Source organism: Budorcas taxicolor, chromosome 2, assembly GCF_023091745.1.
Source record: "Budorcas taxicolor isolate Tak-1 chromosome 2, Takin1.1, whole genome shotgun sequence".
NCBI lineage: Eukaryota > Metazoa > Chordata > Mammalia > Artiodactyla > Bovidae > Budorcas > Budorcas taxicolor.
Window position 1 is genome coordinate 3,732,935 of NC_068911.1, and position 15,458 is coordinate 3,748,392.

General features: G+C 60.5%; 1 protein-coding gene across 1 annotated transcript in view; it reads left to right on the top strand.

Moving 5' to 3' along the window:
• The window catches only part of FOXK1 (forkhead box K1), a 53,763-nt gene extending 40,856 nt beyond the window's left edge, over positions 1 to 12,907 (top strand). The window contains exons 3-9 of the mRNA XM_052636034.1: positions 2,495 to 2,651; positions 3,045 to 3,191; positions 3,630 to 3,823; positions 4,218 to 4,384; positions 4,489 to 4,773; positions 5,553 to 5,777; positions 6,284 to 12,907. Of these exons, the coding sequence (XP_052491994.1) occupies positions 2,495 to 2,651; positions 3,045 to 3,191; positions 3,630 to 3,823; positions 4,218 to 4,384; positions 4,489 to 4,773; positions 5,553 to 5,777; positions 6,284 to 6,546 (1,438 nt within the window). The 3' untranslated portion in view covers positions 6,547 to 12,907. The remainder of the gene's footprint in view (positions 1 to 2,494; positions 2,652 to 3,044; positions 3,192 to 3,629; positions 3,824 to 4,217; positions 4,385 to 4,488; positions 4,774 to 5,552; positions 5,778 to 6,283) is intronic.
• The last annotated feature ends 2,551 nt before the right edge of the window (positions 12,908 to 15,458 follow it).

The following is a 15,458-nucleotide window of genomic DNA, read 5'->3' on the forward strand; positions in this document are numbered from 1 at the left end:
TTCATGGATATGAGTTTGAACAAGCTCCAGGAGTTGGTGATAGACAGGGAAGCCTGGCGTGCTGCAGTTCGTGGGGTCGCAGAGTCGGACAGGACTGAGTGACTGAACTGAAGAAAGCAGAGGCTTCCGCAGGCTGGCCACGCCCACCGGTCCTCATGCTCCTGGGCGCCTCCTCACTCTGGTTTCTCAGTCTCAGATCATTGGACTGCCTGCCTGTGGGATAAAGGACTTGGCTTTTCCTCCTCACCTGTCCGCACAGTGAGATCAATGTCACAAGGGTCGGTTACTGCCCCCCCAAGTGGCCGTGTGCCATTCACACTGTTCAGCCTGGGCTCCTGGGACTGGTTGGCCCTAGAGCAGGCAGCTCTTTGCTCAAGCCTGGCGTCACAGCAGGGGCCCTCTAGGGATGCCCTGTGTGTTTATTCTGTGGCTCTTCCCTGCTTTTTTGATGGTCGGGGGATTTGACCTGGACCAGGAAACTCGGTCAGTCTCTCCAGTCATCTCTGAATCGCACATTCTCCGCCCAGAGGTGTCCTGCTCGCCTGCCTCCAGCTCTGCCCCACCCCACCCCCCAGCCCGGACGTGTGACCCCAGGGCGGCCGGGTACCAGGCACAGCCCTCTGGGTCCAGGCCAGCCCTCGGGGACAGCTGAATGAGGTTTATTGAGGCTGGGGCCGCCACGCGCGTGGACACACGCTCTCCAGGCCAAGCCCCCCAGGCCCTCTGGGCATCAGTGGTGCTCTTTGCCCAAGGAAGCTTCCCTGGGGAGGCTCTGTCAGCACCAGCCTCCCCCGCTGTGGAAAGCAGCCTCCCCTCCCGCTGGGGAGCTTGCTGCCTGTTCAGTTTCCACTGGAAACTGTTCTGTGAGGAGTGACAGCCTTTTCTCTGGGCTTTGCCTTTGGAGGGTTAGATGTAAACCTTCTGAGATGTTCTACAAAGTATGGACTTGGGACGGGCAGTGGACCCCAGTGCCCAAGTCCAGAGTCCTGTCTGCCGTCTGCACTGGTCAGGATGCCACGTGGGTCACGTAGGTCAGATGCCAGCGAGGTTTTCCCAGAGGAGCCCTGCACGCCCACCAAGCTGGACATCACCTGATCTGTCTGCTGGGGGCTGGTGTGTTTCTGGGGCACGCTTCTTGCCCCTGTGGTCAGAGCGTGGACCAGGTGTTGTCCAGAGCGGCGCTGAACCCCTCTGGGACTGGAGACAGTGCCCCGGCGCCTCTGCAGTGGCAAGCCCTGCAGCATCTCCAGGAGAGAGCCTCCAGGAAGCCCTCCCCCACCCCCGGCGGAGTTGAATCCCCTCGTGCTCCGGTGTTTGGTTCCCCGATGGGCACATTGGGAACCTGATGCTGAGTGTGTGACCATGTTACCAGTGAAACACTTTCCCTCCCCTCCCACATTACTTCAAAAGCTTGGGTTTTGTATGTTTGGTTCAAAATGAAATTCAGAAAGAGCTGCTTTTATTACTGCTTCCGACTTCTCAGCAGCTGGTTTATTATTGTTGGTTAAAGTGTCTATACTCGCACGACTTAACCTGTCCCTGTATCTGCAGAGTCAAATTGAGAGGGGAATGATTCCTGAAAATTCCCACCTGGGTTGCTGGGATTCCCGACCCCACAGGGGGTGACAGTAGGGGAATTCGTCATTAACATCAACTGCCCCCTTTTTCTCAGGCACAGCGTTTTGCTTTTTCCTTCATCCCTCCCTGAGATCAGTAACTATCTCTTGAGCCCCTCCTATGAGCCACAGACGGCTCCCCACCTTGGAGGAGGCGGGCAGGGAAGCCGGAGACAGCAGCCCAGCCAGAGAGGAGGCTGTGCGTATGTGTCCAGGAAACTGGCACGGAGGGCTTTCATATGAACTTGACTTACGGGGGAGTTGCGGGCGTCTTGTCCCTTGGACAGTGAAGGGAGACGCCCTCGGGGGCTGTGGGGAGTGGGCCTGGGAGGCCCCCCTGCAGGTGGGAGGTGGACGCAGCGGGGCTGGGCACGCGTGGAAGGAGACGATGACCTCCGAGCTCTGGTCAGCCCCCAGCTCGGGGCACCTCATACCTGGATTTGTGACCCACTTTTAGAGTTTATGACGGTTTTCTCTGAATACTTTTAACTTTCAAAACCAAAATTTCCACACGGCTTGACAACCGCAGCCAAATTGTTAGCGGCAGGAACCGGGCCACGCCTGTTGGTTGGAGCCCTGGGCGGGGCGGGGCGGGCCGCTTGCGCCGAAAGCACTGCGGTGCGGAGGGGGAGCCCCGCCGCTTCCCGCCCCCGGACAGGTGCGCAGTTTCCAACCGAGAGGAGCGCCAGCCCGGGCCGGCGGCGCCGGGTGGGGGAGCGGGCCGAGCACGTGTCTCTGTGCGGCCTCCCCTCGGGCGCCCCCGTGTGGCCGAAAGAGCGCACCGCGCCCCCTCGGTGCAGCGCGGACGTCCCCTAGGGCCCGACAGCGGCCGCCTCGGTCCGGAGTCAGACCTCAGGACGTGTCCTTTCTCTCCGCAGTGTCCCCAACTCCTGCCCAGCCAGCCCCCGAGGGGCCGGCTCCTCCAGCTACCGCTCCGTCCAGAACGTGACCTCCGACCTGCAGCTGGCCGCAGAGTTCGCCGCGAGGGCCGCCTCTGAGCAGCAGGCCGACACGTCCGGAGGGGACAGCCCCAAGGTCTCAGCCCTGGGCGCGCTGGCTGGTGCCCAGCGGGTGCAGGTGTCCCTGCCCTCCTCCCCGAGCCCCCCTTGTCCCGTCCACGGGGCCGGGTCGGCTCCAGAGCCTCCTTTCGGTCTCCGGGGGAGGGCGTCAGGCGCCTCGCCTCCCGGCTTAGCTTAGTTCATTCCCATCAGACAGCTGTCCTTAAATCAGTTTGCAGAGGAGGTGAGAAATTTCAGAATCAAACCTGACTTTCCCCCATGAGGCAGAATTGGCTCCTCCCAGTCTAAACCCCCAGGAGGAGGTGGGGGTGATGTTCTTAGACACCCTGAGAACCTGTGTCCCCTCTGGAGGGGGGTGGCTGGATTGCAAACGCGTCCCTCCGGCTCACCCCCTCGTCTGCGCCCCCAGGACGAGTCGAAGCCGCCGTACTCGTACGCTCAGCTCATCGTGCAGGCCATCTCGTCCGCGCAGGACCGGCAGCTGACTCTGAGCGGAATCTACGCGCACATCACCAAGCATTACCCTTACTACCGCACGGCCGACAAGGGCTGGCAGGTGTGCCCCTTCCCGATCCCCGGGGCTGTATACTGTGGCCCCCACCCTGCCCCCAGAGTCCACGCCACCCTCCCGGAGCCCACAGACGGGAAGATGTCCCCAGGCTCAGTGCACGGGGCGCTCCTGTGTGACCTGCAGACACGCCTCCCTGCTCTCCACAGACCCTTTCTTGTTTAGGTTCACAAGACCTTTGTTCAGTGTTCTAGTTGGCTCAGCACGCGTTCTGAACCTGGCGTCCCCTGGACGAGGGCTTCTCCTTAACGTCTGGCTTTTCTGTAAGGGCTCCTCATGAGCCCGTGCTGAATTTTCACAGGCACGACCGCTGTGACACCTCTGTGCTTGGGGCCCCTCCGGCCCTGACCCCTGGCTCAAGTGGCCAGGCCTGCTTGGGTCAGAGCCACACCCACCGTGACCGGTGACCCCCTGCTCTGCCCACAGAACTCCATCCGCCACAACCTCTCGCTGAACCGCTACTTCATCAAGGTCCCTCGCTCCCAGGAGGAGCCGGGGAAGGGATCCTTTTGGCGGATAGACCCTGCTTCAGAGGCCAAGCTGGTGGAGCAGGCGTTCCGGAAACGGAGGCAGCGGGGCGTCTCCTGCTTCCGCACCCCCTTTGGGCCGCTGTCATCCAGGTGAGCCCCCCTGCCCCGCCACCCCCGCAGCCGCGGCCAGTGAAACCGCTTCACCCTTTCTCGGAGAGACCAGCTCGGGCCCGAGAGGCAGAGAGAGGGCGTCGGCCAGATTCCCACGATGAGCTTTGCTCTCTGGGTGTCAGTTTGTCCCAAGGGAGGTTGGTGCCCGTCCCAGCAAGACTGCTGTTCTTAACATAGAAGCACAAGCCTCTTTCCAGGGCGGGGCAGGGGGGCAGCTGGCCTGGCCCCTTGGAGGTGAATGCGCTGGTCGTGGCCTTCCCTGGGCCCAGGATCGCGGGGCGGTGGTTCATGTGGCGGACAGCCAGCTGTGGCTGCAGGGTCGGGCAGCACTCGGGCAGGGTCACTGCCACAGTCCCGTCTCCCCATCTCCTAGGAGCGCCCCAGCTTCACCCACCCACCCCGGGCTGATGTCCCCGCGTTCCAGTGGCCTGCAGACTCCAGAGTGCCTGTCCCGGGAGGGCTCGCCCATTCCACACGACCCTGACTTTGGGCCCAAGTTAGCTTCTGTTCCCGAGTACCGCTATTCCCAAAGTGCACCCGGTAAGACCGGCCTCACCCTCTTGTCTGATGTCCTGGGACTCAGAGTCATGAGCCCCCCGGCAGGGCACGTGCAGGCCCCCACTGACCCGGCCCCTCCTCTGCAGGCTCTCCAGTCAGCGCCCAGCCGGTGATTATGGCCGTGCCACCCCGGCCTCCCAGCCTGGTGGCCAAGCCCGTCGCCTACATGCCAGCTTCCATAGTGACGGCCCAGCAGCCCTCAGGCCACGCCATCCACGTGGTACAGCAGGCACCCCCCGTCACCATGCTCAGGGTGGTCACCACCTCTGCCAGCTCCGCCAATGGATACATTCTCGCCAGCCAGGCTGCAGCGGGGGGTACCCACGAGGCGGCGGGCACGGCTGTGCTGGACCTGGGCAACGAAGCGAGAGGTAAGTTGACCGTACGGTCACCTTGGTGGGGCTGCGTCTGGCTCTCATGGGTCTCCAGAAGGTGGAGCCATCAGCCTGGGTCGTGGGGCTCAGGCCATCTTGGGCAGGATGTCTCTGAGGGGCCGCCCCTCGTCCCCTCCCGTTTTCCGGGGGTTCGTTCCTATGCAGCAGGGCTGATCATCTTCTGAAATGCCGCTCCCCGCAAGCAGCATCTGGGGCTCCGGGCACCCCTGGACTAGGTGTAGGGCCTCAGACTGGAGCCCCCAGCGAGGGCTCCTTAGATGTCCTTCAGAGTGAAAGACTCACAGTCCTGAGTTGGGTGTCAGGGTCCCAGAAGATTAATGCGGTGATGGTTGGGAACACCATCAGTGCTTTCAGGGGCCCTGGAGCCAACACTGAATGAAGCAGTGTCTTAGGGATGGCGGGCGGCTCATCCCAGCAATGACATCCCTTCTGATCCCGTCCTAACGAGGACATGAGCGTTTTGGTGAGAGGAAAGCTAGGTCATAGCTCCAGGTGCAGATCACTTCATTCCAGATGATACGCATTCTTTCTCAGATTAAACTTACTTTGGTTAAAGTATGCAGTATTTAAAATTTTCCCTAAAACCCTATGGCTTGTATTTCTCTTGTTTCAAAACATTCCATCAGTGGGAGTTTTCCTTTGAGAGCCCAGGTCTTTGCCCAGTGTCCCGGCTTCAGGCCCTTGGCCCCCCGCCCCGCCCTGGGGGCACCCCCTCAGGGCCGTGACCGTGGCTCTGACGCGCGCCGCCCCCGCAGGCTTGGAAGAGAAGCCCACCATTGCACTCGCCACCATCCCCGCCGCCAGCCGGGTGATCCAGACGGTGGCCAGCCAGATGGCCCCAGGGGTCCCCGGACACACGGTCGCCATCCTGCAGCCTGCCACGCCAGTGACCCTGGGGCAGCACCACCTCCCGGTCCGGGCCGTCACTCAGAACGGCAAGCACGCCGTCCCCACAAGCAGCCTCGCTGGCAGCGCTTACGGTGAGGCCCCACCTGGGGTGGCCCCCTCTCCCCGACTCGGCCCTGAGCGCCAGCCTGACTGGGGTCAGTTCAGCGAGCGTGTCTCCCCAGTTCATCTGGCCAGTTTCCTGAGCACTTGCTCTGTGTCCAGGCTGGGATTTGAGGCCAAGGTAGCTCCGAGGGAGCACCCTATGGGGACAGTCAGAGGGGACGGGAATGCGCTCAGCACCGCACAGTTAAAGCGGCTGTGGCAGGGGCAGGGGCGTTCCGAGGCACATCGCCGGGGTGATGTGGAAGCTGTCCAGGTGTACAGGGGGATCCCCGCACAAAAGCAACCGAAAGAGGGGGGACAGGGTTGGAGGCCCCGTGGGGTGGGGGCCGGAAGGGGCTGGTGCCCAAGAGCTGCCCCCTGGCTATACCCGGAGGTGCCAGGCAAGCTGGGGAGCGGGCCCCTCATCTCCTCTCCCTTGTGTGGCAGCGCTGGTCCGACCAGCTCTGCAACGTGACTCTCTCTCTCTCCACCCTAGCCCTCACCAGCCCTCTGCAGCTCCTCGCGGCCCAGGCTAGCTCATCCACACCGGTGGTGGTCACACGCGTGTGCGAGGTAGGGCCCGAGGAGCCAGCAGCAGCGGTGGCCACCAGCACAGCGCCCCCCACCGCCGCCTCCGCCTCCCCCACTGGGGAGCCCGAGGTCAAGAGGTCCCGAGTGGAGGAGCCCTTGGGGACTGTGACCGCACAGGCCGGCGTGATGGCAGCCGCCGGCCCACAGGGCCCCGGGACCGGGGAGTGACGTCGCGGCGTGGAGGTGGAGTGGGACACACGCCAGACGGAGCTCTGGGGCCGGACCGGGGCGGCTGACCCCGCCACCTCTGGGACTGAGACGAGAAAGCTCCCCGCTGGCTGAGCGCAGGGCCACGTGGGCGGGCAGGACACCTCTATCAGCACCCGGACACCCGTCCTCCTGCCCCCGCTCTGGTTTCAAACAAAAACACATAAACGCGTTCAGTCAGCTGATTGTACGATTCTGGAATTCTTTGTCTTCGTTTCCTTCTCCCCCCACCCCCGCCGCCAGCACCGCCTTTTCTCCCCAGGCCTTTCGCCAAGGGCGTGGGGAGAAGGTCGCAGCCCAGTGTCTCCGGAAACGTATCCAGGCGGCCCGGCCCCGCACAGAAGCCAGGCTCCCAGAGCACCTTCACCCCGAGACGGGATGGAAGCACGGGCCGGGGGCGCCAGCCCTGTCTGTAAGAGACGGGACCCCGGCGAGAGAGACGCAGAGCCGCCAGCTGTCAGTCGGTCCCCATCGCTGCTGCTTCTAAAGTGACACCAAAAGTGTCAGCTTTCGCTGGACGGAGGGGAGGGGTCTGGTCTGGCTTTGGGCCCCACGTGTTTCCGGTTTTGTTGAAAGGCGGAACTGAGGCTTCACTGACGGCCTGAGACAGACACAGAAGGGATCGCCCGTTCCTGAGGTTTCCACCCGAAGACAGTTCAACAGCTGGGTAGGTCTGGGTCTTCCCTGCATCGGTCCCCACAGAGTGAACTCTTGCCGCTCCGTCTGCTAACTTCAAGGAAGACCGACGGCCTCCTGGACTGGCACTCAAGGCAGAGAGCTGTTTGGATGAGAGGCCCACCTGCAGCGTCCGCCCTCGTCCCGGCCACACCAGGTTGCTGGGGGCGGAAGGACGCGGCCGCCCCCGCAGGAGGACGGTCACACCGAGTGGCCTCGTTTCCCGCTGGCTCTGACATCCGGGGTCCCTGCGGCTGCCCGCCCAGCCTCCTCACGAGCTGCCAGGGTCTCTACCGCTCGACAGCCTGCCTGCCATAACCGACCAGAACCGGCTCTGCGGCCCGTGGCGCCGGAGGCCCCAGGCTGGGCCCACAGCCCTCACCAGCTCAGGGGCCCTCGGGAGCGTCAGGCAGAGCAGGGCGCCTGCAGTCCTTCAAGTCTCGGGAGAGCACTCTCAGGAAGCGTTCAGCGCGTCTCTGAAGGGTGGCTTAGACCTGGCCTGGTGTCAGCCGGGCCCCAGGGGTCCCCACGGACATGGGCTCCCCGCTTCCAAACCGCCATCGCAGCTGCAGGGCCGGGCGTGCAGGCCACTTGCACCGCCAAGGTTGTCCCCGGGCGCCCCTCGGGGACTGGCGAGGAGTGTCCTTCCTCCAGCCCGGTGTCCACTCAGCCTGCAGGCCAGGTGCGTCCGTGCCGCCAACCCTCACCCTACGTTGTGGCCGTGGTGCCCCTGTGAGGTCAGAGACAGGAGGAGTGGCGCCCAGCTCTGCGCCCATGCCGCCCTGGCGTTCTCTGTGGAGTCCCATCTGGTGTGAGTGCGGAGCGTGAGACTGAACGGGTCGAGACGGGCATCCAGGCACCGCCAGGCTGGCTCCGCAGGTCCTGGGCAAGGCTAGGGGGCCATCGTCTCTTTCTCTTCCGTCGCTGCTCAGCCCTGGGACTGCGCGGGTCTCGCTCAGATGCCTTCTTGCTCACAGACCATCCTCCACACCACAGCTCGCCTCCCGCAGAGACAGACGCCAGGCCAGCCAGGCCAAAGGACACGCCCAGCCCCGGCCCCTCTGCCTGGCCCGACCAGTCTGGCCAGACCCTGTGTTCTCCTGACTTCCGAGGCATTTTGGTTTCTCTGTGTTACCATGGACTCCCTCACTGTTGTACCCTGGCGGTGGTTCAGGGAGAAAGGAGTGGAGGCGGGGCTATGGCTGGAACTGGGAGGGAGATGGGATGGGGTGTCCTCAGTGACGCTCTGCCACGTGCCGCACACATGCCTTTTTAGCTCCTTCTGGGCAGAAGGGACCCCATGGGACCAGGTCCAGGGGACCAGCCACTCCAGGTTCCTGGTGAGCCTCTGGTTGGGCTTTTGGTCATCTCCCCAGATGGCCTGTGGCGCCCGCCAGCACTTATCCTGAGACCAAGAGGCCAGGAGTGGGCAGCTGTCCAGGAAAGATGCTGCTGTAGCCAGAAAGATCCCTGGTGTCCTCGGAGCCCCCCAGGCCGTGGGGCCACACCTGCCTCCGCCACACCCGTCTGCAGGGGCAGCCAGGAGAGCCAGCAGCCGTGGTTTTCCACACGCCCGGGTGTGGCACGTGGACTGACCCACCCAAGGCTGGGAAATAAAAAGGTAACCTGGCTTGATGCTGGGGCCACGGCTGCCTCGGATCACCCAGGGGCTGGACTCCACAGAGGGTCGGCCGGGCGGGTGTGCTCGGGCCTGTCGTCACAGCCACTCCCTCCATCCGAATACCAGGCCCACCTGTCCGGCTGTACTCGACCTTTACCAGCGCCAGATACAGGAGGGTGCCGCTCTGCACAGCAGGGCAACACAAAAATCGCTGCCTTACCCCGCTGAGCGGCCTCCCCTCCGGCCAGTGTCACCTGCTCTCGGGCCCAGGGTGGACGCTGAGTGTCTCTCATCTGCCACCTGCATCTCTATGTGAAGCTCTGGGTCACCTGGCGCTGTTGGGCAGAGCCTGTGGTCGGGGTTCAGACCATCTGTCCTTCCCCCCACCCCCCTGGGATCCCCTATGAGGTCGGAGTAGCACTAGGGGGCCCCCCGGGCTGGACATGGTCACCTCCGACCCCCTCTGCTGCAAGGGGCCCTCAGGCTCTTTCTGCCGCCTGGTTGGCTCACGTTCGCAGTTTGCTGTTTGTGGGAGGTTGTTTTTTCTGCTTCAGAATTAAGCCAAATAGAGAAGGTGAAAAGTGGACTTCTGAGCTGCTAATCAATGCTCATTGGTGATTCTCAGGCGGGAGGGGGTGGGCTTGGTGGGGCCACCAGGCTGCTGGCTGCTTATCCAGACCCCGCTGGGCCTGGAGGGAGATTGGTTTAGGTCGCAACAGGTCTTGTTCGGCTGGCGCGCTTACTTCCCCTAAAGAAAGGTCTGCCTGGACCAGTCAGGGTGAGCCGCCTGGCTCCTGGGGCGCGCGTCCCGAGGTCTCTAGACAGAAACTTCTCCACTGACCCTTTGGAATTCAGGAGGAGACAGAAACTTTTGGATTTTTCCTTTGGTCAGTTTCTTCCTTTTTGGAGGCAAAGAAAAGACCGAATGTGAGCGTGTGTTAGAGAAGAGGGTCCTTCGCGCGGTCCTTTTGGGTTTAGACTGAGGGGCGGTTGAGGCCGGAGAAGGAGCTGTCTCCTTCCCAAGCCCCAGGTTCTGCTTTGCCCTGAGACGGCGTCGTCTGAGATGGGGCGCTGCCGAGCCCCCTGGAACCGGCCGCGGGCGCCGCCCAGCTCACGGCCGCCCTCCACGGCCTCAGTGCAAGAAGGAGTGGACGCAGCTGCCAGGCAGGCCCCGGGGCGGGGGGGGGCGGTGCCAGGGGGGCCACGCCCTCGCGGCCCGCCGCTCGCGGCCGCCCTCGGGGGTGCCGCTGCCCAGAAGCGAAGTGACCTACCGCGCGTCGTTTGCCTTATTCACACGTGCTGCTACGAGGCGGGGACGGGCCCCAGAAGGAGGGAGGCTTCTGTTCGCAGTCCTCAGGCTGCTCTCACGCGTGAACGCCTCTCATCCCACCCGTCCCTTCCTCCAGGCCTCGTCTCCATCGCGCGGACCCGCCCTTCCCGCCGGGCCGGCCTCTTGCCTCGTCTCTTACCCCCAGAAGCTGCTCCCCCCTGGGGCCAAGGGCCGGTCTGGGCCATCAGTCACCACGCAGCCCCTGGGGTGGCTTCGTCCGACCGCGAGGGGGCCCACCCGGAGTCACCGCTGCCCTGCAGCGTGTTGTGTTTGACACACACCGCGAGCGTCTGCTCTGAATGGAAACAGAAAGTGGGCCCGTTGGCTGAGTGTGTTTAGGGAAAGTAGTTTTGCTCTTCTGCTGAGAAGAATGGTCACTTGCCGAGTCGTCGGTGCCCCACCCCCCGCACCACCGGGTTGTCTGGGCGTCCCTGCGGAAGGCCTGTCCGCTGGGCTCCGGCCTTGGCTCAGCTCTGACCCCGCCCGCGGGGTCATCCCCTCCTGTCCTCATGCCCGGGAGCACGGGACTCAGCAGAGGAGAGAGGCTGGAAGGGTTCATGTCTCTGGGTTTGACAAGACCCCCCTCTGTCCCCATCACGTCCGAGTGAATGTCCCCGGGAGAGGTCTGACTGTCTGCAACACTTGCCCTGGCCCCGCCCCCAGCTGCAGGCCTGGCCCCGCCCAGTGACCCTGCCCACCGCCCAGTGACCCTGCCCACCGCCCAGTGACAGGAGGCTTCCTGCGGGCTCAGCGCTGACCAGGAGGGACTCTGTGCTTTGTCTTCACGCGGCCCTGAGGTGGAGATTGCTTCAAGTAGGCAAGCCTCAGGGTGTTCAGCGTCTTTTCCTCTTTCTCAGTATTCTAAAAAAGACAGGGGGCTGCAGGTGCTTTCTTTCTAGGCATCTTTCTTTTTCTCCAGGGAAGAATCTTGCTCAGAGGAGTTCCTTCATTCCTTGGACCTGCTTGTCATGCTGGAAGCAACTGGGTAAAGGTCCTGAGAAGACAAATTTGGGAGGGGGAGTGGGGGAGTTGTAGCAGACAGGTTTCTCTACTTTGGTTGATGGGCTGAACACTGGCTGCATGGGACCCCCTCACCCCCACCCCCAGCCCTGACGAGCCAGGGGGTCTTCAGATTACACCCTCCATCACCCTTTTGCTTCCAAGGGAGACAAGAGGTCTCCAAGCTATACTCTCTCTTGCCCCAGATCCGTTAAGAGTCAAAATAGAATTGGAAGAATTCTAGTTCATTATTGTTTGTTTGAGATCCTTTTTCTGCAATCAGTGGCTCATTGGACTCATCCAAATATTTATTTGTGGTTCACTCTACATGAGAAACAGTAAGAAGTGCAGGGGAGTCCAGACCTGAGAGGAATGTAGCTGTTCAGCACTGTGACCCCCCCTGGGCTACCATCGTGTTGGTCCGACTCACTAAAGATTCCATGCTGCTCATGTGAAGGTTTTTCTTAGTTGCTGGTGGCTCAGCTGGTAAAGAATCCACCTGCAATGCAGGAGACCTGGGTTCGATCCCTGGGTTGGGAAGATCCCCTGGAGAAGGGAAAGGCTACCCACTCCAGTATTCTGGCCTGGAGAAGTCCATGGACTATATAGTTCATGGGGTAACAAAGTCAGACACAACTGAGCAACTTTCACTTACTTATTTACTTACTTTCTTAGCTGCAATGATAAGACTGGCCCCTCTCAAGCTGTTGCCATGACCCCCATGGAATGCTATGAGCTGTCCCTGAATTCTGAGCATATTGGCTGAGCTGGAATGAGGTCCATGAACCCGAAATGGATTTCTCGTGCATGAAGTTAACTGGCCAAAAGGCTACGGAACTACGCCTGTGGCTTCTTAAGACGTTAGCCTCTAAATTTCTGAGTTGTTATCCAAAAAATAATTGTAATAAGTAAAAATAGGATTTAAAATCAAACATTCTTAAGTCTGGCCTCTCCCAGCTTCCTTCCAGGCTGGGCTTTCTGGGTACCCGGTCAAGGGGGACCGACCCTGCTCCGTTTCTGCTTTAGGACAGGGACGAGGAGGAGAGATGAAAGTGGGTCCTTGATTCTTGCTTATATTCAGACCCAGATCCCCGGCAGCTTGGTGCACGTGGGCAAGGGATAAACCCAGCATGGATTGTGTTTTTTTATCTGACTGACAATTAGCCTGTAAAGGCCCTTCAGCGGGGGCGGGTGTTGTTAGGGGGCGTGTCTGTGTGCTTTTTTTTTTTTCATGGTGGCTGTCTAAAGTTTTTTCCACAATACGTTTAATCATCAGTGCTTTAAGAGTGGCGGTATCCTGTAGAGTGGGAATTAGGCTCCGTGGTGTGTTGGGCGGGAGGCTGAAGTCGCGTCGCGTGGCCGTGGTTCACCATCCGCATGCTCTGGCCTCTGGGACACCCAGAAGGGACACATACACCCCAGCACCTGGGCAGGGTGGGGGGAGGGGTGCAAGCAGGCAGGACCCACCTCAGCTAGGCCGGCCTGTGTTTTCATTTCAAATGGGATACAGTATTTTTTTTTAATAAGGAGCCATACATTTTTTTAAAAATGTTTGAGATCTGAATGTGATTTCTAATTGTACCAGACGTTAATGTTTTAAAGCTATAACAAAGTTTAAAATTTCTACCTTTTTTTTTCCATTTGACTGTTCTTTTATCTATTAAATTGTTGTATGTGGACGGGGAAGTTTTGTCTTTCCTCTTAGCATTTGTTTCTATAACCAGAAATAAAATTATATATTAAAGAAATGACATGGGGCTCCACGTGGTCTTGTGAGCGACGGCTGAGGGACAAACGTAGGCAGGTGCCCTGGACACTCAGCTCCCCTCTCAGCTGCAGGGATTCGCCACCTGCCCTGTCACTGTTGAAAGAATGTCGAAAGAGTGTTTCACTGTTGTTGGTCGCTCCGTCGTATCCAACTCTTTGCGACCCCATGGGCTGCAGCACACCAGGCTTCCCTGTCCATCACCAACTCCTGGAGCTTGCTCACACTCATGTCCATCGAGTGATGCCATCAACCATCTTACCCTCTGTTGCCCCCTTCTCCTTGTTCCTTCCATCTTTCCCAGCATCAGGGTCTTTTCCACCAAGCAGGTGCTTTCCCGTTGTGCTGCCGTATTGACAGATCACCGGAAGGGGGCGCGCAGGCGTCGGCACTGCAGGCCGCCTCTGACCAGGGTCTGATGAAAGATCGTCACTGATCTGTCCTGTCAAGGTTCCCCAGTGTTTGTGACTCACGTGCCTGCTTCAGATCTCGCAGTGGCCTGCGGTGCTAAAGGAGCTTCCAGCACCTCTCTTCCTCCCTCTGGAACTCCACCACCATTCCAGAGGGAGGATCGGTGAAGCCTTAATGCCACAGTAACAGGTTAAGCACAGGTTGGGAGTCCAGCCATATAGCAAGCAAGAGCAAGAGTGGTAAGCTTCGGGAGCTATGCTGGCTAATTAGCATCTTTTTAAACTGTTGAGGTCTTAAAGGTTTGTTTTTGATGAAGACCTTAAAATAGCATTTTACACGTTTTCGTAAGAAACCGTCAAATATCACCCTTGGTAATTCAGTCGGATGTGTGTGGGGAGAGAGGACGCAGTTCCCAGTGAAAGCTAAGCTCCTCTGTGACCCTGGGTGTGGACCACTGAGGAGTGCACATCCGCCCCAGTGCAGTCACCCTTGGACTCGAGCTGTGCGCGCGGCTGGAGTAAACCAGTAGACTCCCACCAGAACCATGTGTCGTTGTTAGGCTACTGTCTGCTAGCTGCAGACCCAGCTTGCCGTGCTGTCTCATGGCTTCGGGTCTGGGCCTCTGCCAGACCATCCCCGCTGTGCCAGCTCCCTGACATCGGGCAGCCTGCTGCAGGGTGTGGGGTGGGGGTGGGGCTGGAAGGCAGGAGCACGTGTCCTGCGCCCAGCAGTTTTCTTCAGCTCCAGCAGGCATCCTGAGAACAGCAACTGACGGCATCTGGTGGTCCCAGCCTGCGGGCCTCCTCCCCGGTCAACGTCAGCCCTGCCAGATCCCTCAGCCAAGTCCCGGACTGTAACCCTTCCAACTTCTTCCCTTGTCTCCCACACCTCACTGCAGTTCTTTCTGTCGAATTTTCTAATGAAGTGACTTGCCTTCCATCTCCATACCAGCCGCAGATGGACACCAGGTGCCCCGAGTCAGGCTGACCTCGCTCAGCCTCCCCACGGCACTTGGAACTCGACCCTGAGTCCCGTGGCCTCTGGGACCCCATCTGTCCCTGGCTGTCCTCCCGCTTCACCGGCCACTCCTCAGCAGGCAGTGGGCAGAGTGGCTCCAAGCTGACCAGGAGTCCGGCCGTCAGTTCAGATCCCTCTTCTTCCTCCAGGTATGACCCTGGGCCCTGAGCCGGTTCTTCAGCGTCAGCCATCTCCTTCAGTAACAGCCCTCCTCGTGTGAGGTGTGAGCCAGTTGCTGTGCGGTACGTGGCAGGCTTTCAGCAAGACGGCCTGTGACCAGGCTCCCTTCCCAAGTTCCCTTCCTGATGAGCGCTGAGCTGTCCCCCTTTCCCCCATCCAGGGTCTTCCTCACCGCTCACCCTTCCAAGGCCTCGCTGACCTGCCCTATGCAAAGACACCCAACCTTACCCTCCCCTCTCCTCCCTTCATCAGCCCTGCAGAGCGTTTGTCACCACTGAGCTGCATATGGTTGTGTATTTGATAGCCATGTTTCTGGCTGTAAATTCTGTGAGGACAGGGACTTAGCCTCTCTTGTCCCCCAGAACCTAAAACGCTGCCAAGCACAACCCAGGGCCACCATCATGGCTTGTTCCATGAATGAATGATTCCACAATCCTCTTCATCCTCTCCTGCCACATGGCGGAGAGCACCACCCTAAAAGCAGGAAGCTATTGGCGCCCTTGGTTTTCCCTGTTCCTCCACCGGTAGCCCTTACCTAGCTCAGGCAGGCTCCCTCCCTCCCTCCTCTGGATCAGCCCCTTCTACACACCCATGCACACGCACACACATTCACTCAGGATCAGCCCTTTCTACACCGCACCCCACCCCCCCAACAACCCAGTCCATTCTCTCCTCTCCTGCCAGTATGTAAGCCCGGGGAAGCAGGCCTTCATGCTGCCTTCAAACCTTTCTTCTGCCTTCCCCTCCCACCCCTTGGCCTGACACCCTTGGGGCTCATCTGAGGCACCCGTTCCTCACGTCCCTCACAGAGAACTCCTCCTGGTTCGACTGTGACAGCATTTATCACGCTGTCACTGCGCAGAGGACCCGCGCGG